Below are 25,471 nucleotides of genomic sequence, written 5' to 3'. Positions count from 1 at the left end.
GAGAAACGGGAGCTCACCCGTCGCAGGGATTCGAACCGCCGACTTTCTGATCGGCAAGTCCTAGGCTCTGTGGTTTAACCCCCAGTGCCACCCGCGTCCCCCTGGACAGTTAAGTCCAGTCAAAATCAACTATGGGTTTGCTGCGTTCATCTCGCTTTTCAGGTCAAGGGAGCCGGAGTCTGTCCAGACAGCTTTCATGTGGCCAGCATGACTACTGGTTCACAGAAGACTGTGATGAGTGCCAGAGCACATGGAAACATCGTTTACCTTCCTGCCGCAATGGTACCTATTTATCTGCTTGCACTGGTGGGCTTTCGAACTGCTAGGTGGGCAGGAGCTTGGACAGAGCAACGGGAGCTCACCCTGTCACGGGGATTCAAACCGCCGACCTTCTGATCAGCAAGTCCAAGAGGATCAGTGGTTTAGACCACAGTGCCACTAATCTCCCTTGCTATTTCTCTGTTGCTAGTTACCGGTAAAATTTTACATAATTTATATGTCATAATTCATCTGACTAACAGGGAGCTTTTGCAATGCAAAGGAGACTGGACCTACAGAGGAATCCCAACTGGAGCCAGGGACGAATGAACCAGCACAGCCACCAATCGTGCCTTTTGAGGATCCCCAGCACTTTGGACCCTGCAGATCTGAAGCTTCCAGGGCCCTACGCCCATGGCACCCTGTTTTGGACCTTCCTGCAGGCTACTTCAGCAGAGCTTGGGCCTCTATCACAGTGGGATAGCGAAGGCTGGCAGAGACAGCGGCACTCCCATTTTACCCATGCTGCAGCCACCTCTTTCAAAAAAACACCAGCAGCCCCATTTTCTGTGCACCAGTTAGATACTCTGAATATTAAGTGTTATTTAAGTACATATAAATAAATATATGGTGTCAGTTGCAGGGCAAGTGGAGATGTGGCTGCAAAGGAACAAGAGGGAGACTTAAAACGCACTCCTGATTGTTCATTGGCAAGTGGAACTTGTATTTGGTGCCTTTAAATGTGGTGCCAAATGCAAGGCCAGCCAGGAATGGTTCCCACTCATGAACTCCCAAATGGAGCTGATCCCTGCCAAAACAGGGCTTGAGGTCGGTGCCAATCCACTGACTGGCAGAGAGTCCGAGCCCCACTTGGATCAGCAGGGATCGTCTTCCTTTGCAGCACAGCGTGTACTTAAACCATGCTGCGCAGGAAGGGGGAGCACCTGATGATTGACAGGCCCCACCCATCTGTCAAAGTGGCTTGCCAGGAGTGCGGGAGCTCCAGATTCCATTAACATTCTGCGCATGTTCAGGCAAGTTGCTTGTTCCCTAGGACCAGTGCAGGATTCTGGAGGACTCTTTGATTACCCTTGTTTCTGGTTCTCAATCTCCAATTTGATACACAATCCAGATCAGCCTCTCAACCTTGGGTCCTCGGATATTGTTATACTGCAACTACCATCCATAGCCAGCAGGACCAGTGGTCAGGGGTGATAGGAGATGTAGTCCAACAACATACAGGGACCCAAGGTTGAGAAAAGCTGCTCTAACCTATAGGCCTGCTGCTCTTCCTATCTGCTGCAGTCCTCTGCCATACCTGCTTCTTGATGGTCATTTTTGCCAGGGCCAGGCAGCTTAGTCAAAACTTAAAAGCTAATCATCATCTGAACATGCGCCAGCAATGACTCATTGCTTTGAGCGTCTAGCATGATGAATTTGGATGGTACAGGTGCAAAATCAGCACATAACCATATAGCATTCCCAATTGAAATTTGAAGTGATAAATTTTGGGATGTGACACTTTTCCTTGGAATATCTATTTGCATTACAAGCTTGGAAAGTTCATACTCCAAATCCATTATTTTTGAACCTGTCCATCACTAACTGGAAATGTCTTCTTGCTAAGAATTGTAGGGCATAGACTATTTGGAGAATGAAGTTTCCTTTATGATTCAACTCTGTCCTGTGAGGACAGTAGTAATCCACATTTAAAATTAATTTCTTTGGCAGTTAACGATTGTTCAAAAAATTACATCATTCTAATATTCAAAGACTTGCTACCTAGTGTGGTTATTTTAACAACAAAGGACCTAAATTTTTGATTTTCATTCTTTTGAAACTCTTACCTAGCAGTGTACTTACACAGAGCCATGACAACCAGGAATTTCAGACACAGGAGAGGCATCCTCTCCACTTTGTCAGCGAAGACAGCAGGTTGGAATTCTAAGGTACAGAAAGAATGTCCTTCCACTTTTACATAAATAGTAAATAGTTTCTTGGAGTCAGGCACTGATGGAATTTGAACGCCTGCTTACAATGGCTGGAACTTTCCTGCAGTTAAAGGCCGGAGGGCAGCCCATAGGAGATTCAGGTATTGGGTAGTTCATAGGAAGTTAAATGATAACCCTGAGCAAATAAGCTCTGCCATATAAATGCACAATGGTCTAGTTATCAGTGTTTGGGACACAGGCCCTATTTCCATGTTGCTAACTAATTTATATTTTTCACCAAAAATGCCAAATATTTCTCCATTTCTGTCTGGAGTAATGTCAACATGTCTCAAAGTCTTAAGAACAGCCACCTTAATTTACTACATTGAAGGCTGGTTGCTTCAACATTCATACAGATAGCAACAAGGGAAGGATGGCAGTTCTTCCCTTATAAAATCTAAACATTTGCTGTCAATTTGTCTCTCAGCTTGCTGGAAATGTTATGTAAATTAAACTATGAAATGTTAAATCGCAGGGGCACTTTAGATTCCAGTAAGGAATTTATTGTTTTTAGCCTTTAAGAGCCAATGAGAACATATTGCATTCTGATCGTATTTCACTCTTTTAGGCTTGTGAGCTGCTCAGATAACAGTGCTATATAATAATGCTCATAGAAAGATGAAGAAAATACTGTTACATTTGAGTCCTGACACATGCTTCACCTCCTTTTTTTTAGTTTGTCATTGCATTCCCAGAGTAAAGGGGCAATCAAAGTTCTCTCAACAGCAGCAGCAGCAACCACCACAGTCTCCTTGCCTATTAGATTGAGAGGCGTCTTCCCCTCACTTAAAAGCCACAGCTCAACAAATATGGACACAGCCTCAGATCTTTTAATAGCACATTTTTATCCTTCTGTCCCAAAAGGTAATTCTTCATGATATGATCCTGAATGCAAATTAGCCAAGTAACAGGCACAAAAGGTAGCTAAGCGAGAGTATGTTAATTCCTTCTCTTGTGTAAAAAATCTCCTTCAAACAAACAGAACAGGAGTATTGAGGCCTTCTGAAAAGGTGGAAACTTAATTCCATGTATCTTCTTTAGGGTTTATTTGATTGTGGTTTATAAACTCTTCTCAATAAATGATACATAAATAAAAACCAAAGACATTTTGTAATCTTTGGAAACTCTAATTAAAACCAAGGATAATGTATTTTTTTTTGGAAAATTGTAGAGTTACAACATTAGAGACCATAAGAATAGTGCAATATCCTTCTGTCTAAAGAGAAACACTTCTATTACATTTTGAGAAGGTCTTACCTGACTTTGATGTTGGAGTCTACCACTAATTTATAGGGATGGGCACAACAGTTCGCATTCGATTCCAACATCTGGCAAAGTCCACTCTAGTTGAATTTTGAACAGAATTCTGTATTACAGAATCTCCAAATGGAATACCCTGGCACCGGTGAGGGACACACACACTCCTGGGTTGCAAGGGGCTATTTTACAGCCTGGACATTGTGGGCTGCAAAGGAAGACTATTCTTTGCAAAGAAGGAGTAAATGGAGGGGGGAGGCAGTGGGGGGGGGAGCAGGAGATGCAACCCCCCCCAACAAAGAACACTTGGAGAAAGAGGGTTTTCAGTGGGGAAGATTCCTCCTCACATCAACAAGATTTCATGGTACAATCTTTTTCAATCCTGCTATGGAGATTTGTGTCTTCAGTGAATTGCATATGAAGATTTAAAAAGGGTGCAGCCCCCAAACTAGCAACGGGTACAATCTCCCTACTAAAAAACCCTCCAGGCTTCAGGGTTTTCAGCACAAGGATTACCTTTCCTCTTCACTAGTAGTTTTGGGGGCTGCACCCCCCCATACAATTCAATGGAGACACGTGCACAAGGGAGTCAAAGAGCTCCATAGCCCCAAACCAATTTATTGGGTGGGAGCAGATTCCAAATAATTACATTCCAATCCAGGAGACATTTCCAGGAATATTGTAAATCCAGATTTCTTAAGCAACCTTACTGAATTATGCAATCTTGAACCATACTTGTCTATGGACGGCTCAAAGAAACACCATCTACAAACAGCTTAAATTTTGAAAACATAAATTATGCTATGGTGTAGCGAGAAGACACCCAGTGAATATGGGATCCATGGAGATTTAGGTAAAAACAATTTGGTATACAGTGGTGGGTGCTGATTCTATGTAAACAGACATTTCAGTGCCTATTGAACACAGCAACTGAAATGCAGGAAGCTGAAGGTGTGGGTCGGGGTAGCAGGGAAAGGAAAGTCCTTGTGAAGAAGGAGCTAGCCGTTTATACTAACAAATTTGGAGGTGGAAAATAGGGTCTGGGGCATGTATTTAAAAAAAACTATGAAAAACAACAGTTTCACCTTTCCCTCTGTCATCATAGCACCCTGTTTATAAGTACTGCAGTGGACAGTCAAGCCCCAAACCTGAGTCCTTTAGCACAGTGGGTGCCCTTTCCTTGAATTCCCATTCCCTGTGAACTCAAAACAATGCTGGAGCCCTGAACAGAAATACTGATATTAGGAGCTGGAAATGCACTGCAGCATTTCACAATGGGGCCCTAATTTTAGGATCTCTTATTCAAATTCTTTTAAATATAAAATATTGAGAACCATTCTATAGATCTTTAAGCATACACTCTTTGTTCTTCCTAGAACAGAAACAGGAATACTCTTGGCTGAAGATTCATTATCAGTCTTCAAAAACTGGCTTAAGCTAATCAATATGCCCCGAGAAACACTTTCAAAATTACGTTTCCCTGAGCAAATTTACTCTGAAGTATCTAATCTGATTTCTTGGCACCAGAATGTTGTTCACATTGTTGCATTCATATGGCCTTTCAGAAGTCTATTTCAATCAAACGACAAGAAAATAGCTTGCAAGGAATTTAAAACTAGACTTGAAAATGGGTACTCCCAATTCAACTTGACATCCATGAATACAATCAAGATTATTCCTTGCTACAGCATGATCAACTACAAACACAAATTGAAAAATTACTAGATCAAAATGGATAAATTCCCCTTGAGCAGAGTCTTTGTTGTTTTTAATTTTCAGTTGACTACTTCTATATTGGAAAGCAGACACCAAAATGTTCCATATAGTCTGTAGTTTTCTGTCTGCAGAAAGAATCAAATTGAGAATTTGTTACTCTGTTGCTTTAAGTCTCTACATACCGTATTTTTTGCCCCATAAGACGCACTTTTTCCCCTCCAAAAATGAAGGGGAAATGTGGGTGCGTCCTATGGGGCGAATGCAGGCTTTCGCTGAAGCCTGGAGAGCGAGAGGGGTCGGTGCGCACCGATGCCTCTCGCTCTCCAGGCTTCAGGAAGCTATCCGCAAGCCTTGCACGCCCGGTGGGAGTACCCGCGGGCTCACAAGGCTTGCGGGCAGCAGCCTGCAGCCCCCACGAGTGTCCGCAAGCCTCGCGCGCCCGGCAGGAGGTCCCGCCGGGTGCGCGAGGCTTGGGGCGGCAGCCTATCGCCCGAAGCACGGGGAGCCCTCCGGAGGGCTCCCCCTGCTTCGGGCGAGTGTCTGCAAGCCTCGCGCGCCCGGCAGGAGGTCCCGCCGGGTGCGCGAGGCTTGGGGCGGCAGCCTGTCGCCCGAAGCACGGGGAGCCCTTCGGAGGGCTCCCTTGCTTTGGGCGAGTGTCTGCAAGCCTCGCGCGCCCGGCAGGAGGTCCCGCCGGGTGCGCGAGGCTTGGGGCGGCAGCCTGTCACCCCGAAGCACAGGGAGCCCTCCGGAGGGCTTCCCCTGCTTCGGGCAGGTGAGCGCAAGGTTTGGGGTGGCAGCCAGGGCTGGGGGGGGGGGGGGAAATAATTTTTTAAAATTCATTTCCCCCCCCAAAAAAATGAGGTGCGTCTTATGGGCCGGTGCGCCTTATAGGACGAAAAATACGGTACATACCCTCCAGCATTTCTCTGATGAAAACAGGGATGCTCTAAGGAAAAGCAGGACATTCCGTGATATAATCAGTAACTGGGACAGCTTCTGAAAATCCAGGACTATCCCTGGAAAATAGGGGCACTTGGAGGGTCTGGATGTATATGAAATGATTTCTGAAAAATTAGAACAACTGTGGACAGTGATAAAATCTAGTGTCTGGAATCTGCTTTCAGTAAGCCTGTGCTGATTTTGTAAGATCTTGTGCTACGGATAGTGCACCAGTCTGTGCAGCAAACCAATACGTATTTTATGGAACAATCCTATGTCTTCTCAGAAGTTTCCCTGGGAAGGTACTCCTAGGAAAGCAGGTACCAGGTTGCAATTTTATTTTTTCAACTGATTAAATTATTATCTACTATGTATTTAGGAAAGTGGTTTCTCTGTCTGTCCATCTGTTATTACCAAACTCCGCACAAGGGTTCCAGAGCGGTCACTGTTGGTGACTGGATGCCATTTTGAATCAAGACGATGGAACAAAATGCGACTTTGTCTGACTTTTGACACAATGGATCCAATTCGCTAATTAAAATTACTCAATGAAAAATCACAACCTCTTTTGGTTTCTGCAAATTCCCAGGTGGAGATGCCCTGCTGTGCATCCTAGTGCTGCTGCAAAGCTGGAATGTGTTCTTTAATTGTGATAACTGTTACTTGCCTAGATGTGCATGCACATGGACACGCACGCACACACACACACACAGTATATACAGGACATCTCTGAGTTTTGCATGGCTGGAACACAGACCACTAAACAATGGTGAAGAGTCACATCTGCTGTTTGCTCCTACGCCTACTTCTACCTCTGGTTTGGTGGGGTAATATCCAAAACCCAACACTTCTTTTAGCAAGATACCTATGTAGCAAGTGACATTTTGCTTTCCCCATATTTATTTGCCTACTAATTTATACAGCTGCCCCAAATAAGTTGCTAAAAATAAGTGTAGGATTTGGGGTATTACCCCACCAAATGAAGGTTTAATGCAAGTAATGTGCATTGTACTTGGTGTGAGACTAACAATGTCTCAGCCAGGGGTCAGCAACCTTTTTCAGCCATGGGCCGGTCCACTGTCCCTCAGATCTTGTGGGGGGCAGGACTATATTTTTTGGGGGGGTAAATGAACGAATTCCTATGCCCCACAACTAACCCAGAGATGCATTTTAAATAAAAGGACACATTTTACTCATGTAAAAACACGCTGATTCCCAGACTGTCTGTGGGCCCGATTGAGAAGGCAATTGGGCCGCATCCAGCCCCCGGGCCTTAGATTGCCTACCCCTGGTCAAGGCCTTTGGAAAGAGATTGGAAGAGTCAAGCCCTTTAGAATTTTATACTGCTACTTGATTGGTTTTGGATATGTTCTTAATGATGCTGTTAGCCACCCAAGGCACTGTTCAGGGAGGACGGGTGGGTTGGAAATTAAACAAAAGAAATAATTCTATAGAAATCTAAACTACCCACCAGGAGTGATGAAGTTCACCCCGCTAAGTCATGCACCTCCCTGGGGCCACAGCCCCCGTTAGCCTTTCTCCATGTCTTCCTTGAGAGCTTTTGCCAGGCTAGAATGTGTCCTCTTGCTTGCCTGAATGGAAAGCTGTGTGTGCAGAACTATCTGGCTTTTACATTGGCCAAAAGGTATTTTGGCCTACTGTACCTAATGTAAGAGTCACATTCATTGCCCCATCAGCTTTTGCCTCTGCTCACCCCGCCAACCCAGGTTCTCCATGATGGAATGTGGCTCTTGGGATGAAGGATGCTTATTTCACCATTCCATGGGCACACTATATATTTAGCCTACTGGGCTTGCAGCAGCATCCTTTGCTCAGAGAAGCGGTTCTTACTGCAACATTTCTAGAATCATATTATGGAGTGTAGCTTGCATATTTACTTCATGCCTCTATTTATTCATCAAAAAGAAAATCTAAATAACTTGATATAACAGCTGAGCTACCAACATCCATGCTGTGGCTTAAGGCAATATCAGGGTTGTGCTGCTTACACACACACACACACACACACACACACACACACACACCAAAAACAACAACCCTCCTTTAGGCAAATCTGAAATTTCAAGGATTGATAATGAATGGCATGGTGTAAATCAGCACTGCAAACTCTGTGGGTGTGGCTACAGCCCTGAGAATGCCACAATGCAAATAAAACCATTCTTCTTCTTTTTCATTACTTATTCAATGCCACAAGCATATTTATTTATGTACTGAATTTCTAGCTCAGTTAAAAAACAACAACTAAAACCTCAGGGTGGCTTTTGAATCAAATAAAAAGCAATTAAAAGAGTAACACAATATCATAAAACTGCAGTTTAAAATTAAAACAGCAGAACAACAAAGCGGTCTCAAGAAGCACCATAAAACAGAGTCAGACAATATTTTAAAAGGTGTAGCGAAATTTTAAGTTATTTGCCTGAGGAGACACCCACGCCTCTCACCAGCTGGACTCCCTCCTTTCCTCCTTCAGCTTATGATTCTGATCCTGGACTTCTCTCTGACACAGATTCTCCCTGCTCACTAAACCCTGTTACCTCTCCAGTTTCCAACACCTTCTCCTTCTGACCACTCATCACTGTCCCACCACCAACCCCTGGCTCTGAGCCTTCTGCCCTTAGAGGTTCCCAGCTGGTTTCTCCCACTAGTCCTCTGCACCCAACCAATCCCTGACAGTCAAAGGAGCACACTGAACCTGGCTTAAGCACACAGCCAGGCAGTGCTCTTCTTTGACAATAGTAATGTCACCACACTCTGCTCCTGCTGCAGGGTCCAAACTTTGGGTTACCAGTGTGAGAATCACTGGCCAGGCTCTCTTTGCCCAGGAACAGCCCTAACTGCTACACAAACCGAAGTTGGCAAAAGGTCTCCTTGCCATGATGGTCACTTGCACCTACAAGAACATTGCTGGATCCAGGAGCACCCCAAACTATGTACTTGCTCATTTAGGATGGAGGGTGGTGCCATCCTAAATAAGCGATCTGACCACTTCTTGAACTGAGGAGTCAACCACCCATAGTCAACCACCCATCTTGTCTCAGGTTTTATGTTTGTTTGTTTGTTTGTTTGTTTGTTTTTGCTTTTGGCCAGCTTGTCACTGCAGTCACCCTAAAGCAGGCATAGGCAAACTTCAGCCCTCCAGATGTTTGGGACTACAATTCCCATCATCCCTAGCTAACAGGACAAGGCCAGGGATGATGGGAAGTGTAGTCCCAAATATCTGGAGGGCCGGAGTTTGCCTATGTCTGCTCTAAAACCTGCAAGCCTCTTCTGACTGAGATGATACAAACAAATAAGAACTGATGGTGATGATACAAATTAAGACACTTTGTGCTGCATTTTGGTCATCTAAGCTCATACATGACCCGGAAAAACTGTCTGCAGACAAACGTCGCTCCCTTGGCCAGAGTCATTCACGACTGGACTTAACTGTCAGGAGTCCTTTACTTTTTATAGTTATAGCAATGCATATTTCACAGCTTTTTGGGTTAACTACTCCCTGTCTGAGATAATACAACTGTCATTTCACTATGCTGCAACAAGACTTTCCAGATTAAGGAACCTAGAAAGCAGGCTTTAGGCAAATGCCTAGCCAAAAGTACTGGTTTGCATGGCTTGTTTAAAAAGAGCCCACTGCTGCTCGACTGATGTAAACATGTGTACTGCAAAACGTCTATAGCTAGCCAGATGTCAAAATGGATTTTCATATTCCTAAAGTTATTTTCCCAAATGATTCTGGAAGCCTTGCAGAACATGATCTGAACTATATTCTTTTTTTCAGTCTTATGAACAGACAGGAACAAAAGGAAGAAATTGTCAAGAAGACAGAAGTTTATTCCAACCTGTTTGGCATGTACTCTGTGCTTTAAAACACAACTTGAACCTAAAGAAGAACCAAATTCTGTGCCAAGATTATCTGAATTCTCTTAACTGTATACATTATGCATATGAATTACTTGCATGTTTAATTTTGCATAATTTATACTTCCTATCCAAGTTATGAGGAGCAAGGCACAGAAGACCACCACACCACCACCACCGGAAATCTTGGAATCTGGCCTTTGCACCCAGTATCACATTCCTCTGGTTGTCTGCGACTATTCAAAAGCAGCACTACACACAGCACTAATTACACTGAACATTATTCTCCCCTCTGAAAGATAGAAAACCCATCAGAAACTGACATTTAAATCAATTAAATCAATATTTTTAAATGTATCAATTGCTTCTCTATAATAAAGGAAATATTAAAAACAACATAGCAAAATGAATAAAATCAGCAGAAGCCCCGACTCTGAATAATCAACAGCATTGTTAGAAAGGTCTCTATAATCAATACATTGGGGTGGGGGGTGTCAATTTCTTAAGTTCATTAGTAGGAATGAATTGGTGCCAGTGCAAATAAATGCTTGGCAAGCCTGGTAGTTTCACATCTTTCTTTACTAAATTGCAAGTTAAATAAACATGCTAAACTAGATCACTCTCCAGGGCATCAGAAAATGTTTCAATACAAATGATCCATAGGACAATTTTCTGGAAAACCCACATCACTGACTACCCATTACTTCTTTCTGTAAGCAGGCTCTCCTGTTTCCAGACATCCCTGTGTATAATAGCCCCCACCTTTTGTTCCCTGCTGCTCTTTAGAGCCTCCAAACCCCATTGTCATCACTGTCCGCCTGAAGGTTCCTTCTTACCATAATCTTCCTGCTCCAGCCTCTTCCTCCTCTATTCTCTTCACCCTTGACATGACCCCGTGTCTGTAACGTCTGAGACAAAAGGCACTCTGCATGTGCTCGCTGTCACTGAATCTTGCATCCAGTGAAACACACATACACCATCAAAGAGGCGCAGCTTCACTTCACCAAAGGAAAGGTTGGGCTTCATTTTGCAGCTGGGAAGAAGCAAGACCTCACATACTTTGCATACAAAGCTGCAGGCTGAGGGGTCTCCAGTTCAGTTAGATCTCAGGCAGCTGGATGGAAAGGGTGTCTTGCCCAAGACTCTGGAAAGCTGAAGACTCACGAGTTTGACCAAACTGGGTCGGACTGGCCAGCGATTCACTAGACTACATGGCGATATTCAGTGTATGCTCAGAGACCCAGAGTGCTGGAGCCTTTTAAACAGCCCTCAGTACTCAAATGCGGACCTGAGCGGCCACCCCCGTCAATTACTCCAGCATCTCTACCTCCTTCCTTCCACACCTGAGTTATTTTTATTGCTTGAATCATCATAAATCGATTAGCGACTGATGGCAACGATCTTCCAGCCCGTGAGCAAAGTTTCGCAGTTCCAGGACTATCGAGCAAGGTGGGTTTCCAAAGCAGACACAGGTGTGCGTCTACCTGGAGCTTTTCGGACTCCCGTTGCATCCCCTGCCCAGCACCCCCCCTTCCCGCCGCCCTCCTTCCCCCCGCTCACCTGGCTCTGGGATCCCGGCGCTCGGCGGGCGCTGCAGCCCCCTTTGGTCTGCAGGTTGATGGGCGCGCTCTGCTGGGCGCCGCCGCCCAGGCCGCCGTTCAGGTGCGCGGTCACCATGGCCACGGGACCCTTGGGCGCCACGCTCGGAGGGCCGGAGCTGGGGCCGCCGCCGCCTCCTCCTCCTCCGCCGCCGGCGGGCGCTTGGAGGAGCTGTTTGGTGCTGCCGCTGGCGCCGCCGTTCCCTGCTGCTGCTGCTGCTGCTGCGCTGCCCACCAGCACCGCGGCCGAGCAGCTCCGCACGGCCAGCTTCTGCAGGGGAAAAAAGAAGGCGACACGCGCTCAGGCTTCGCGCCTTGGAAAGCGCCTCTCCCCGCCCCCGCCCAGCCCCGGGAACCCCGCCGCCCTCCCCGCCGAGCAGCCCCAGCTGGGCGGCGGCGCTGCCTTCGGCTCCGCGGGGGCTTCTGCTGCCCGAGCCGCCCGCTTGTCGGCGACCCCCGGCGCTGCAGGCGGAGGGCCGGGCAGGCTTCCTTTAGGAGCGGCCAACTCCGCCTTGCCTTTTGCGCAGAGCAGAGCGGGGCAGCGCGGCCCATTGGGGGCGGCCCGTCTGTCTGTCGGGGAGCGGAGGGCGCTGGCGAGCCCCGTCGGGGTGGGCGGACCTGGGTTCAATTCAGGGCGTCTCTCTCTCTCTCTCTCTCCCTCCCTCCCTCGCACACACATTCTTAAGCGAGGGAGCATCTTGGGATCACTTGACTCGGGTCGCCCGTGCCTTAATTGTTTATCGATCCCGACCCTGCCTTCCTCCCCTGAGCTGCACACATTGGGGGGCCGCCGGGACTCGAGGAAAAGGAGCCCGTCGAGCAGCAGCCCCAGCCCCAGCCGGGGGACCGAGGGAAGGCAGCCAAACAAAAGCCGCGGCTTGGCCGACCGGGAAGTTCTGCGCATGCCCCTTGGAAATCCGCGGGAGCCGAGCCCGGGCGCTCCGGTGCAGCTCCTGCCCATTGGAATGAGACTTGCGCGAGAGAACTTCCCCAGGATTGCGCGCCCCGCAAGGCCTGCCCTTTCACATTTACCTCCTAGTCGTACTAAGTTTTGTGGGGCTTACTCCCAAATAAGTGTGCATGGGATAGAGCCAGGCAGCCTCAAGATTTGTGCGCTCCAGGATAACGGGCTTTTAGAAGTTAAAAAGCGCATGTATCCTCTACCCGCCCCAGTTCTTTGGCAAAGATTTCTGCTGCTTGGAGCAGGGGATCTTTTCGAATTCTCTCTTGCAGGTCTTCAGTCCCTTCCCTTTAGACTTCTTTTGACCACAGCCTTGAGCCCAGGGCCTCAGGCAGCAGGATCCGCGGGGGCAACAGATCTTTTATTCCTCCCCTGCCCCTTGTCCCTGATGTAGATCCTTCACACCTCCTTCCCAAAATGTCTGTGACCCTTTGTCTGTGTTTTCTTAATTTTGTCATCTAGTGCAACTCTGACTAGTGGGCTTTCTTTCTTCCACCTGCAGAAGTTCCAGTTTCACAACCCCTTTAAACATGCTTATTACAGTATAGCACACAAAAATGAACAGTAAAAAGTTAAATATTTTTGTACTGTAAAAGTATAGCAGCTATAAGAATTTTGTTTTGCAAAAAAAATTTTTGTTTGTTTGAATATTTTCCCTTAAAAAAAATCCCAGTGTACAGTCATACCACGGGTTACAAATGCTTCAGGTTCCTTTTTGGGGGATTACGGACACACCAAAACCCAGAAGCACCGGAACAGGTTACTTCCGGGTTTGGGCGATCACGCTTTGCACATGCACAGAAGCGCCGAATCACAACCCACGTGTGTGCAGATGCGGCACTGCGGGTTGCGAATGTGCCTCCCACACAGATCACAGTCACAACCCAAGCGTCCACTGTACATTCAGGGGGGCCCACTACAGAAATCTGAAATTATGTAAGTTGCACATTTATAAGTAGACAAATATTGGTACTCTGATGCTTAGAGACTTCTTGTGTTCATATTATTTCATACTCTTCCTATCATACTCTCCCAAAGTGGGTTGGGGGAGATATGCATGGTATCTATCCCCATATTATCCTCATAACGACCATGTTAGGTAGACAAGACACTACATGTTAATGCTACTGCCATCACATTTCAGTTTTAGAGTGATAGTTCTATTCCTTTGTTTATTTCTTTCAATATATTTAGTAAAAAAAAGGGGGGAGAGATTTATATTTATGCTGCCTTTCAGGGTAGAAAAGCTCTTGAACAGTGACTCACGAAAGTAACATTAGAGCTGTTTATAATTGATCCCAAATCATGTACTGTAACTGACTTACAAGTAAGATCTGCTAATGAGGAACCTTTAAAAATGCATGATGTGTTTAAATGCTGTGGATATGATGAGCAAATCAAATTCTGCAGGAACCATTTTAGTCAGGGCACAGCCTATGGATTCAGCAAATGCTGCTGTATATGTTTGAGATGAAACAATTCTCTAGTGTACTGTCAGATCCATGTTGGAATTAAGCATTCTAAACACTCAGTTTAACTCACCTTCCCTCATAAACTTGTGTGGGGTAGACATTTTAATTACAAATGAAAAAACACAATGTACAATGTGAAATGCGTATGGAGTGGAGTGGAGAGGTCAGCATTCAGACAGCAATTTTTAATGAGAGAGCAGGGGTGATGCAACTGGTATGCAAAAATGTCCCTGTTTACATCTCTGAAATGTTGGAGAACATACGAAGAGAAAGGAGCACAGACTCAAAGACTGTTTAGCCAGAATAGCGGTGCTTAGAAAAAGTCACAATTAATCTGTATCTGGAACCTTTATTCATAAAGACTTAACTCAAACATTTATGTCTTTCAACATAAATGGGCATCACTGATTCTGTGTGGTAAACATGTGTCTGGGCTGCACACCATTTCAGACTGGAGGTGGGGATTTGCACAGTGGAAAGCTGCAACTGCTTTTGAAGATGTTAAGAACAGCATGCCAGAGAGAAGGTAAGCTGGAGACCTTCTCGTTGATGAGCTTTTTACCTGCCGGCAATTGTATTTGTGTGGGTGAGCATTCCATCGTGTGAGCACACACATGTAGTCTGAACTAATATAGCCCATTGAAAACTAGACCCAAATGCTTATTGCACAACTTGATCCACAAATCCATGAAACCAAGAAACAAAAATGTGTACATGGTCTGCTCTACTTAACATCATGGTTTACGATGTTTATTCTACATAAAGCCAAAGAAAAGTCAAAGGAGAAGAGTGTTTTTCTAACAATATACATGCAAGGAATCTTAGTTCTATAGCCTAAACAGATAAATAAACGAACTTATGAGGCTCTTACTTTTTAACACTATATTTTAGGTCATTATGGAAATTTATGAAAGAGCAGCAGAGTTCTTGGGCTGAATGACTGTAGGAAGAGCATTTGCATTTTTAGTAGTCTCCAACATAAAAATCAATGAACAAACAAAAAGAAACTAGTATTGGTGGTTGAAGTTCAAAACGGGGGTGATTCAGATGTGTCCTTTCCGATTCTGGACCCCTGAGCTGAGTACATTATAAGTGGAACCCAAACCCATCTCTGAATGCTGGACTTGGCCCAGGCATACAACAGGCTATTCCACCCCACCATGTCTACACAGTCACCTCCTTCGCTTTTCCATTCAAACTTTCCTGGTGGCAGTGGCAATGACAGCAGCAACAACAGGAAGGTTTCACGGCGAAACCTCCATAACATTCCTGAACAGTGTTCTAGGCACAAAACAAGCAATGCCAACCATGGCTCATAATGTCCTACCATAGATTGCTGCTACTGTTTGATGCTTCCACACAGGGCGTTGCATGAGCGCCAACTGGTGTTTTTGCCATTCTTTTTAATCTGTTGTGGTGGGGATTTTGTATACATTTTCTACTAGTGGAGACCTCCCTGTTAAGTAACTTTAAGAGAAAGGAAAGCAGGTGTGTGGTGACTCGTGATGGGCATGGGGGGTAAGGGATATTTTTGTGGGGGAGATCAGGGAGGCCCGCAATCTGTGGACCTAGATGTGCTCCTTTCCACTGGGAAACCTTTTTAAAAAGACTGAAATCCTGAAACTTTGGGTCAAACCCTGACTGCTGGCAAACCTACTGGAACATGAGAGTCCTGAGGCCACCACAGTGGCTGACTTGAAAGGTTCCATGAAAAAATGCACTGATCAAACATAGCAGAACATCTTTCTTAATTAGATTCTCCTGCCAGGAGAAACAGTTTGGTTTTCCTCTTTAATGAACTTCTTTCTTTTTGACTTCATACCCTATGGAGAGCCTGATAAAGGGGTGTTGGCAGAAACAACAAAGATTATGATATGAGAGGTGGAAAAAATCCTCAAACAAAAGCTACATCTGCCATGTTATATTTCTGCCAAATTTAATTAAAAAGACTATCCTCCTTTTAAAAGAGAGAAAATCTCCATTTTGGGAATCAGTCAGCAGAACACGTTCTCTGACTCTTCTTGGAACAATGAGTAATAAGGATCTCTTAAGCTTGCTTTGGGCATTGTAGTTGAAAACATAATGTCATAAAAGAAGAGCCAATCAAAAACATTCTATAAATGCTGGGAAGCAGCTCCCTGCTTCTCACATACTGCATAACAGTCCTCACAATACACCCATTTTTGAAGCAGCGCCTTTCAGTGGCAACACAACTTTCATTTTCACGGCAGGATGCCACAGGCAAACTGGAGTTTGAAATATGTATGCCAGTCACATGCAAACACACTTCAATGTGCTGGAAAAGCAGCTGCTTGTTTGTGATTTCCAGTATTCTACATGGCTGAGTCCTGTTCATAAATCTAAAACTATACAAAGCAGAGCCAATATATGCCTCTCCAGCCGAATAGCTTTGCTACTGCTTACGTACTTTCAAAAAGCAAAAGGCACTCTATCTCAGAGGTCTCTGCTAGTAGTAATGGTGGTTTGGCAACTTGAAGAAGAAAAACAAGCTAAAATGAAACCTCAGCAGGGAATAATCAGGACCCAGCTTGTTAAATATCCATATTGCACAGCTATTAAACAATGGACTGGCTTTTTTGAAGTTGTGAGATTGGATCAAAGAAGCCTGGTTCCATGAATACTGCCTCAAGATGGTGAAATTAAGAAAATGAAAATTTGTAGTGCATTTATAGAAAATCCGTTTGGAGTGAGGAAGCACAATACATAGTCAATTGTCAACCTCACCTACAGTCCACACTGAACTGTATACCCTGTTTACACAAATGAGGTTCTGATGACCAAAATACAGAAGGATAATTGTTGTGACTGGCTCTAAAGAAATGTAATCCTGTAGGAAAATCTACTGTTCTGAAGGAAGCAGGGCCCAATCCAACCTGCAATCAGGCCAGCATGGTTCCAGAATGCCAGAAAGTTGAGATGTGGCTTAGCATCCATGGCATTGATCTGCAAGGCAAAGGTGAGTCTGGTGTAATGAGCCTTGAAGCAGTTAATTGCCCCTGGATTCAAAGGCTAGATGAGTTTAAAAAGGGGGGGAAAGAACCCCTGGATGGTTAAGTCCAGTCAAAGGCAACTATGGGGTACAGCGCTCATCTTGCTTTCAGGCCACGGGAGCCGGCATTTGTCCACAGACAGGTCATGTGGCCAGCATGACAAAACAACTTCTGGCACAACGACACCGTGACGGAAGCCAGAACACATGGAAACACTGTTTACCTTCCTGCTGCAGCGGCACCTATTTATCTACTTGCACTGGTATGCTTTCAAACTGCTAGGTTGGCAGGAGCTGGGACAGAGAAACGGGAGCTCACCCCATCATGCAGATTCATACTGCCAACCTTCTGATCAGCAAGCCCAAGAGGCTTGGTGGTTTAGACCACAGCGCTACCCTTGCTGGATGAGTGGAGACGTATGGGGGGGGGGGGCAACTTTGTGTGGAAATTACAGTCCCTGTGGGTGACTAGGAGCATTATCCACCACCAGGAGCACTTTGAACTCCAGCCGCTTCTCCAGCAGGTAACATTTCACCTCCCAGCTGAAATGTTGTGGACCCAGTCCAGAAAGCTTTCAGCAACCACCCAGGACTTCTTGCTGGACTGTCTGTAGACAGGTAGCAGGTTCTTGTTCTTGCCTTTGAGTGCACAGTGGTTTTTGGACAGCATGCCTGGCTTGATCAGGTGCCCAACCGCATTGCCACAGAGCAGCACAGTCACCTGATCCTTCGCAACTTTAAATCCGGGGGCTGCCTTCTCTGCTTTCGCAATGTAAGTGCCTCAGTCATCTTCCAGAACACTCCCATTCTGTCTGCGCTGAAGACCCACTCTGGAAAACAGCCCTCTTGCAGCAGCCTCTTCAGCTCACAGTGGTCTGCTTCCGCAGCCTCTGTGTCTGCAGGTGCAGCTTCGCCAGTGATGTGGAGCTTCTTTAGGTTGAAGCAATCACTGAAGCAGTTCATTGAACCAACCAACCAGAGCTGGCTTAGAACTCCTTCATGGCCCACTCCCCCTCTTCAGTAGCAGACTTGAAGTGCACATACAGATGGAGAACCTTCTTGCGCAAGGTGTTGCCATCAGTGGGGACATGCTGGCAGTTCATGTCTTCTAGCTACAGGGTCAGCACCTTCTCTGTCTTCACCAGAGCTTTGTTCCACACGTAGCTGGTGACCTTGGCAGTTGTAGGTGCACTCGCTACCACTGCTGCCTGGATTTCTTTCTCGGGTATCTTGATGGCATGGTTGCTGGACTCATTCCTACCATACTTACATGCCAAGAAGAAGAAGAGTTTGGATTTGATATCCCGCTTTATCACTACCCGAAGGAGTCTCATAGAATCATAGAATCATAGAATAGAATCATAGAATCATAGAGTTGGAAGAGACCACAAGGGCCATCGAGTCCAACCCCCTGCCAAGCAGGAAACACCATCAGAGCACTCCTGACATATGGTTGTCAAGCCTCTGCTTAAAGACCTCCAAAGTAGGAGACTCCACCACACTCCTTGGCAGCAAATTCCACTGTCGAACAGCTCTTACTGTCAGGAAGTTCTTCCGAATGTTTAGGTGGAATCTTCTTTCTTGTAGTTTGGATCCATTGCTCCGTGTCCGCTTCTCTGGAGCAGCAGAAAACAACCTTTCTCCCTCCTCTATGTGACATCCTTTTATATATTTGAACATGGCTATCATATCACCCCTTAACCTCCTCTTCTCCAGGCTAAACATGCCCAGCTCCCTTAGCCGTTCCTCATAAGGCATCGTTTCCAGGCCTTTGACCATTTTGGTTGCCCTCCTCTGGACACGTTCCAGTTTGTCAGTGTCCTTCTTGAATTGTGGTGCCCAGAACTGGACACAGTACTCCAGATGTGGTCTGACCAGAGCAGAATACAGTGGCACTATTACTTCCCTTGATCTAGATGCTATACTCCTATTGATGCAGCCCAGAATTGCATTGGCTTTTTTAGCTGCCGCGTCACACTGTTGGCTCATGTCAAGTTTGTGGTCAACCAAGACTCCTAGATCCTTTTCACATGTACTGCTCTCAAGCCAGGTGAGCATTCCTACCATACTTACATGCCAAGAAGAAGAAGAGTTTGGATTTGATATCCCGCTTTATCACTACCCGAAGGAGTCTCAAAGCGGCTAACATTCTCCTTTCCCTTCCTCCCCCACTTCAGAGAAGTGTGACTGGCCCAAGGTCACCCAGCAGCTGCAGGTGGAGGAGCGGAGACGCGAACCCGGTTCCCCAGATTATGAGACTACCGCTCTTAACCACTACACCACACTGGCTCTGCACACATGATCACGCCTTCTTGTAAGCAATCCAGCACTTCCAGTTTCTCCTCCTGTGTGGGCACCACTCATTGCTTCTTCGGTATGTCAGTACCTGAGGAAGGTGACGATGCCTTGCATTTAGGTGGCATCTCAAAAAAGGCTAAAAAAATTATCCAATAAACTCAAAAGAGTTTTGCAAAGAGACAAAGGAAAATTGCGCCTGTTGGTCTCCACTCTGACCTCCACAGTTTGATTGTACACAGGGGTCTGCATAGCTCTCTGGATATATAAGCTGTATTTTGCATAAATGGAGAATACAAATTTCACATGTTGAGGTATAGACACATATTTCATTATTTTGGCCTAATAAACCATGGTTTGAAGCTGATGTAAGATGCTGGTTTGTTCTGAACCCGCTATCAATTGTTTTCTGGTTCACATGTGATGGAAAACAATGGTTAATTATGCAGGAAGTGCCTTACAGCATGCTGAGAAGAGAGGAAGTATGGGGCAATGCAAAGATCATACATACCATGGCTTAATAAACTAAGAAAAGTATGTCTAAACCCGGCCAGTCCCTGCAGGTCATAAATAGTTGTAATCTATAGCACTGCTTTTTGTGGCTGAAAAATACAACAAAAAGAGATACTAGACTTCTTGACAACAAGAAAAGAATTTATTTGTAAAAGACTTTGGGTGCTGTCCAATGTCAGTCATACTCAGAGTAGATAATTTGATATCAATGGCCTGAAGTAACTTAAAACCATTTATTTAAATTGGCCTACTCTATGACTTAGGATATAGTCCTAACTCCACTTACTGAGGAGTAAGCCCCATTGAGTTCAGTAGGACTTCTGAGAATATATTGTTAGGATTGCCTTGTAGGTGGGTCCTCTGAGTCCTAGACTCAGCAACGATGGAATTTGTATCACATTTATTACTTACATTAACAAACCTGTATTATTATTTGCAAGTACTTGTTTTTACCAACTGCTCTCCGATACTGTTCTATATCCACATTTTGGGATAGTTAGTTATAATTTGGTGCTCAAGTTTCCCTCAGCATTTTCCTTCCCATGCTTGAGCTTATGTTTATCTCACGTTTTGAAAGAGATTCAGCTTCATCTGTTTTATACTCCAACATCGTCATCCTTCCTAAACAGCTTCATTTGAGCAGAATCCTATTATGCAGATACCGGTGCACACATGTCTATATAGGAATCATTGAATAAGAGTGTGATCACACTGTAAATACTTTATTTTCTGACACTCGTTTTCTTCCCTGTGGTGGTGACTTTAAATTGATGTGAGGCTGTCAACATCCCTTCGTGGCTCAGGGATGGGGGTGGAGAGAAGTGATCTGTTTAAGTGAGATTTAGAATTCACTGTCCATCACTGTCCATATTACAACTCCAACATGCTCTGGACATGCACTTGGTTCTATTAATCCTTCCAGAACAATATTCCCCTGACACTAAGGTTTTGAGGCAATAAAATAGAAATAAAAATCCTTCAATTCCTTTTCACAGCAACATCCATTCCTTTTCATTTATATATTTCTGCAGAACATAACACTCTAGTCTAGAGAAGAATATTCTGTGAAACTCGGAGAGTTTGATAGGCTCACAAATGAATAGCAATCATGTTTGAATGGAAGCATTCAAATTAATTCAGCATTTTGAGAGAGCTAAATAGTTATTTCTTCAACCAGGCTGGGTCTTGACCTTTGTTAATTTACCCTCCACTCACAGTAAACACATTTTAACAATCTTTGTCCTTCTACGGAAATGAACCACAAACGTATTCTCAGTGCTGCTTTTCAAAAAATTACAGCGTTTGGAACTTAGATGAATAGTGACTTTGACAGCTATAGTGTGATCTTTCCCCCCCAAGCTTCATTCTTCTATGAGCCAGGCAAATATTTACCCGTATAAAAAACCACATGGTCATCATATATTCATGTACACAACGTGTATTCATTGTTTGTAGGCCAGTGGTCCTCTTTATGGAAAAAATGATATTGCAGCATGTACATGAGTGTGCACAACTCATCCTCAGAACTTTCATGCACCTGGTGACCACATGAAAGCAGTTTGGTATAAATTGGAACTCCACATGACCATTATACATTCAAGTACGTTCTATTTCTGCAACTACATCCTGTGATGAATCCCTAAATTCTGATCAGAACAACAGTGTTGGCTAGAGCACCTAGACCCCTACTGAGAACCCTGGTGTGACAGCAATAATCCTCTTACCCAGTTTAACCCATTTTTTATGGTAGCCCAGCTGTTCTGAACTGAGTTGCTGTTTTGTAATGGAAGTTCAAATCCATTGGAAAGGTGGGACAATCCTGCAAGTAAATTTCTAATTGACTGCGTGGACCATTTTCACCTGATATCGAGTATTTTCACCATTGGTTTACTCCACTATCTACAAAAGGAGGCAGGTTTTTCCTTTGGTATGTGAGGCCCCATCTCACTCCCTTTGTCTTCTTTGGACCTATGTGAATCAAATGGCCAGAGATGCTCTACAAGGGACTTCATGGACAATCTTTTCTATAAGGAACTTTGACCACAAATTGAAACCTAAGACTCTACTCAAAACAGATAAAAGGAGTTAATTAGGGTGTATGGGATGCTGGGGGAGGGGTAATACTTATGGTGGGGGACACATAGTACTCTTTCTGGGGTAGTTTGTCCACCTTTGGTCCCATCCCTGCACTCAGCTCTCACCTGTGACTCCTAGAAGCTATCAGCATGTGACAGAGGCCACACCCTGGGAAACGGTTTCTACTGGGCAGCTAAACCAAGTGAGGGTAGCTGATGGGTCTCAAACCCTCACTGAGTTAGGGACTTACCTTGCTTGCAAAGACAGGCTCCAGTGGATTGAGTGGACAAGACCAATAGTGGGTCCAATGGTCAAGAAGGCAGTTGTAGAGGGAAGTGAGGGGCAGATGGGGCTTGTCAACCTGGGAAGGCAGACCACCTAGGAACTCTGACCCTGAACCTCTGTTGCCTCATGGGATATCTTCAGGAGAAGAAAAGGCTAAGGAGTAAACCCTACACAAATCCTTGTATGCCTCCCTGTGGAAATTCCTGCAACCAAGCTGGCGCCAAACATATTGCTCTGCTTTCCTTTGGACCTCAATAGGGAGGCTCAGAAGACTGTCTTCTTGTCTGGGCAGTCTAGGACCTCCATACATATTGCCCAGGCTTGCGCCCCAGGGAGGTAGTCAACATGGCGCTTTCCCCTTCACACAAGACTGGAAGCACGGGGAAGGGCCCGTGAATCAGTCATATTTCCTTCTTTCACTCCATGGGTGTATCTCTCAAAAACACCCACGAACAGAAACAGATGTATACTTTCAAACGGAATCTATCCTGGTCTGTTCCAGAATAGGCCCATTTTGGTATTTAATTGTGGTATGAGACAGAGATTGGTCTCTATGGAACTCAGTGCCAGAAGATACAGTGATGACCACTAGTTTAAATAACTTTAAGAGACAATTTGACCAATTATGAATGGTGTATGTATGAGCTGCTGTTATGAAAAATAGTTAATAGGATTCTCCATGTTCAGAGCCACTTCTGGATGCTAGAAGCTGGGGACAAAGAACAGGATACGGCTTGTGCTTTCATAGCCTGCTTCTGCTTCAAAGAGGTGGACGTTTGGCCCAATGAAACAATGTATGTTTTGTTTTTAAACGCTGATATTAAAAAAAGCAGGAGGCAAAGGCCTTTACTGGCTCTGAGGTGGGTAAAAATGGACCTTGTTCTACTGAACCTTAAGGATAAGTCATCCTTAGCCTGACACACATAATTTGGCAGGAAGGGTGGCAAGGGATAAGAGAAGGGACAGTAAGGGAGAAAGAGCATGTTGCAAACTGACAATAGGCACTATCAGAGGCACAGAATTAACTGAACCTTCTGTTAAATGTGATGGTGCAATTTTAACAAGGGTTCCAGAGAGCCCACTTCAGCGCACTAGCGTAGATGAAGGAGGAAGCCACCCTCTTGGCTCAGTGTTCTACAAAGCAAGGGGCACTTAAGCCTTTTCAAACACATTAGGACTGCACTGTTAGAGAGAAATTCCACCAAGCCCCACCCACCTGCCACTAAATTGCATTATAGGCTGCAATACCAAAGGATATGGAGTGGACCATAGAAGGTAACAGCATGATTATTAATACATATTTTACCTCCAGTTTACTGAGAAAAGAGAAACCTTGGCAGATATCAAGAACTAGCGAAAACAGAAATAAAAGTTACTGGACCTGATCCTATGCATGTTGTTTACTCAGAAAACCCTACCAAAACAAAGTGGGAGTAACACTCTCTCTCACTCTCAGCCTTCAGCTGGCAAGACTAGATGATGGCAGGGTGAGGAGGATAAGGCATCTTAGAAAAAGCGTTGCTCCAGAAGGGTCCTGGAGGAGATCCTAATTAAAGAAAGAACTAAAATAGTCATTTTTGTTCTTGATGATTTTTGTTTTCAGAAGATACTTCTTAGGGTTACATTTGCAATGCAATGTATTCATTTCCCCTCCCCTTATGCGCCACTGTTAATTAGGCTTTACGGCAACAGGGCTGAAGGATTTTAATGCAGATGACGCCTTCTAATCCAAACTGCCAGAAACTGGGGTGTTTGACTTAAGCCCAAAAGTCGGTTCTTGTACAAGTCATGTATATGCTGAATTACCAGCTGAGTGCTTTCAGCTTCCTCTAATCGGTGTGAAATATTTAATCGGCATGGGGATCCAATCAGCACAGCAGAGGGGGATCTAGGTTGTGTGCTGTGCATTAATTTTATTTCTGCAAAGGAGAAAAGTAGCTCAAATCCAAGCAAACTCCCCCCACCCCTACTCCTTAGCAAACAAAAATCCAGCACTCAAGAAGAAGGCAGGGAGACAGAGAAATACTACTCTCCTTACGCCTGATTGGAAACAACCATCTTCCTTCTAAATCTCCAAACAACATTCTCTAGTAAAGCAGTATGTGCAGAAATGCATATACTGGTGTAATGTGTGCATGAAACCAGCTATTGGTGAAAAATACACCACAAGAATCTGTTTATTAGATCAAACTGCATACAAAAATGTATACGTAGGAGAAATTTGCAATAAAATACTGGTTAACTCTTATGCATACTTTAAAAAATGCAACTGAAGTGGAAATGTGGAGAATTGAAGATTGGAAAAATGAGGCACACAGAGAAACCAAAACTGACAGATTCACCCATCTCTACTGACTAATGAAGGGATGAAAAATCATAGGAACATAGGAAGCTGCCTCAAAGTGAGTGAGCCCATTGGCCCATCGAATTCAACACAGACTACACTAGCAGTTGCTCTCCAGGGTTTCAGGTATGGCTCTCTCACCTGGGGATTGAACCTGGGACCTTCTGCGTGTGAGACAGAAGCTCAACTGCTGAGCTACAGCTCTTTGCTGGGGACACGCAGGGGAACTTGTCCTTATAGGAAAGTACAGTTCTCGAAATCCCCCAAACTAGTTTCCAAATAAATGTGCTCAAGGCTAAAGAGTGAAACTTGTTTCTTTTTTCCAGACGAAAACAATAACAAAGAATTAACAACTTGACATGAAGTGGTGTGTGTGTGTGTGTGTGTGTGTGTGTGTGTGTGTTTAGAAAAATGCAAATACTTTCCAAATGGTAACAGTGGACTTGTAAAAACAGAAATTCACTCATGTGCAATTATCCTTTAATTTCTGAAGCCATTAGACAGCTTGCTGGGTTAAAAAAAATTAGCATTTTCCCCCTGCATTGCTCACTGGCAATGCACTCATCAAAGAGCTGAATTATGTGCTTACTGACTTGTAATCAGCATTTTAACGAATAAGGAGACAAGGGGAAAAGAGGATGGGATTTAATGGGAAAAGTCAAACTCGTAATACAAAACGTTCTGGAAGCATCTGTGTATCTTGCAGAGGAGAGGGGGGAGGGTAACTTTTTAAATAAAAACCTTGCAACAGCCTCCCTTCTCGTTGTTGTCCTTCCCACCCTCTCCCCCTGAAACCATGTCAGTGATCAAGGAAATGAGAACAAGGGACTAGATTCACAGCTGACTCTCTGTTCTCCTTACATCAGATCAAGAAAGA

The 25,471-nt window shown here is 44.8% G+C and overlaps 1 protein-coding gene across 5 annotated transcripts in view; it reads right to left on the bottom strand.

Moving 5' to 3' along the window:
• The window catches only part of PHF21B (PHD finger protein 21B), a 199,141-nt gene that overhangs the window by 51,265 nt on the left and 122,405 nt on the right, over window positions 1–25,471 (bottom strand). For 2 of the 5 annotated variants that reach the window (XM_083503382.1, XM_083503383.1), the window contains exon 3: window positions 11,601–11,909. The exons of the other annotated variants lie outside the window; for them this stretch is intronic. In XM_083503382.1, coding sequence (XP_083359508.1) covers window positions 11,601–11,909 — 309 coding nt within the window. The remainder of the gene's footprint in view (window positions 1–11,600; window positions 11,910–25,471) is intronic. 5 annotated transcript variants of the gene reach the window in all.

This window comes from Podarcis liolepis (genome assembly GCF_965112155.1).
Source record: "Podarcis liolepis genome assembly, chromosome: 5".
NCBI lineage: Eukaryota > Metazoa > Chordata > Lepidosauria > Squamata > Lacertidae > Podarcis > Podarcis liolepis.
The sequence above is the reverse complement of the archived record's forward strand: the minus strand, read 5'-3'. Positions and strand labels throughout refer to the sequence as shown.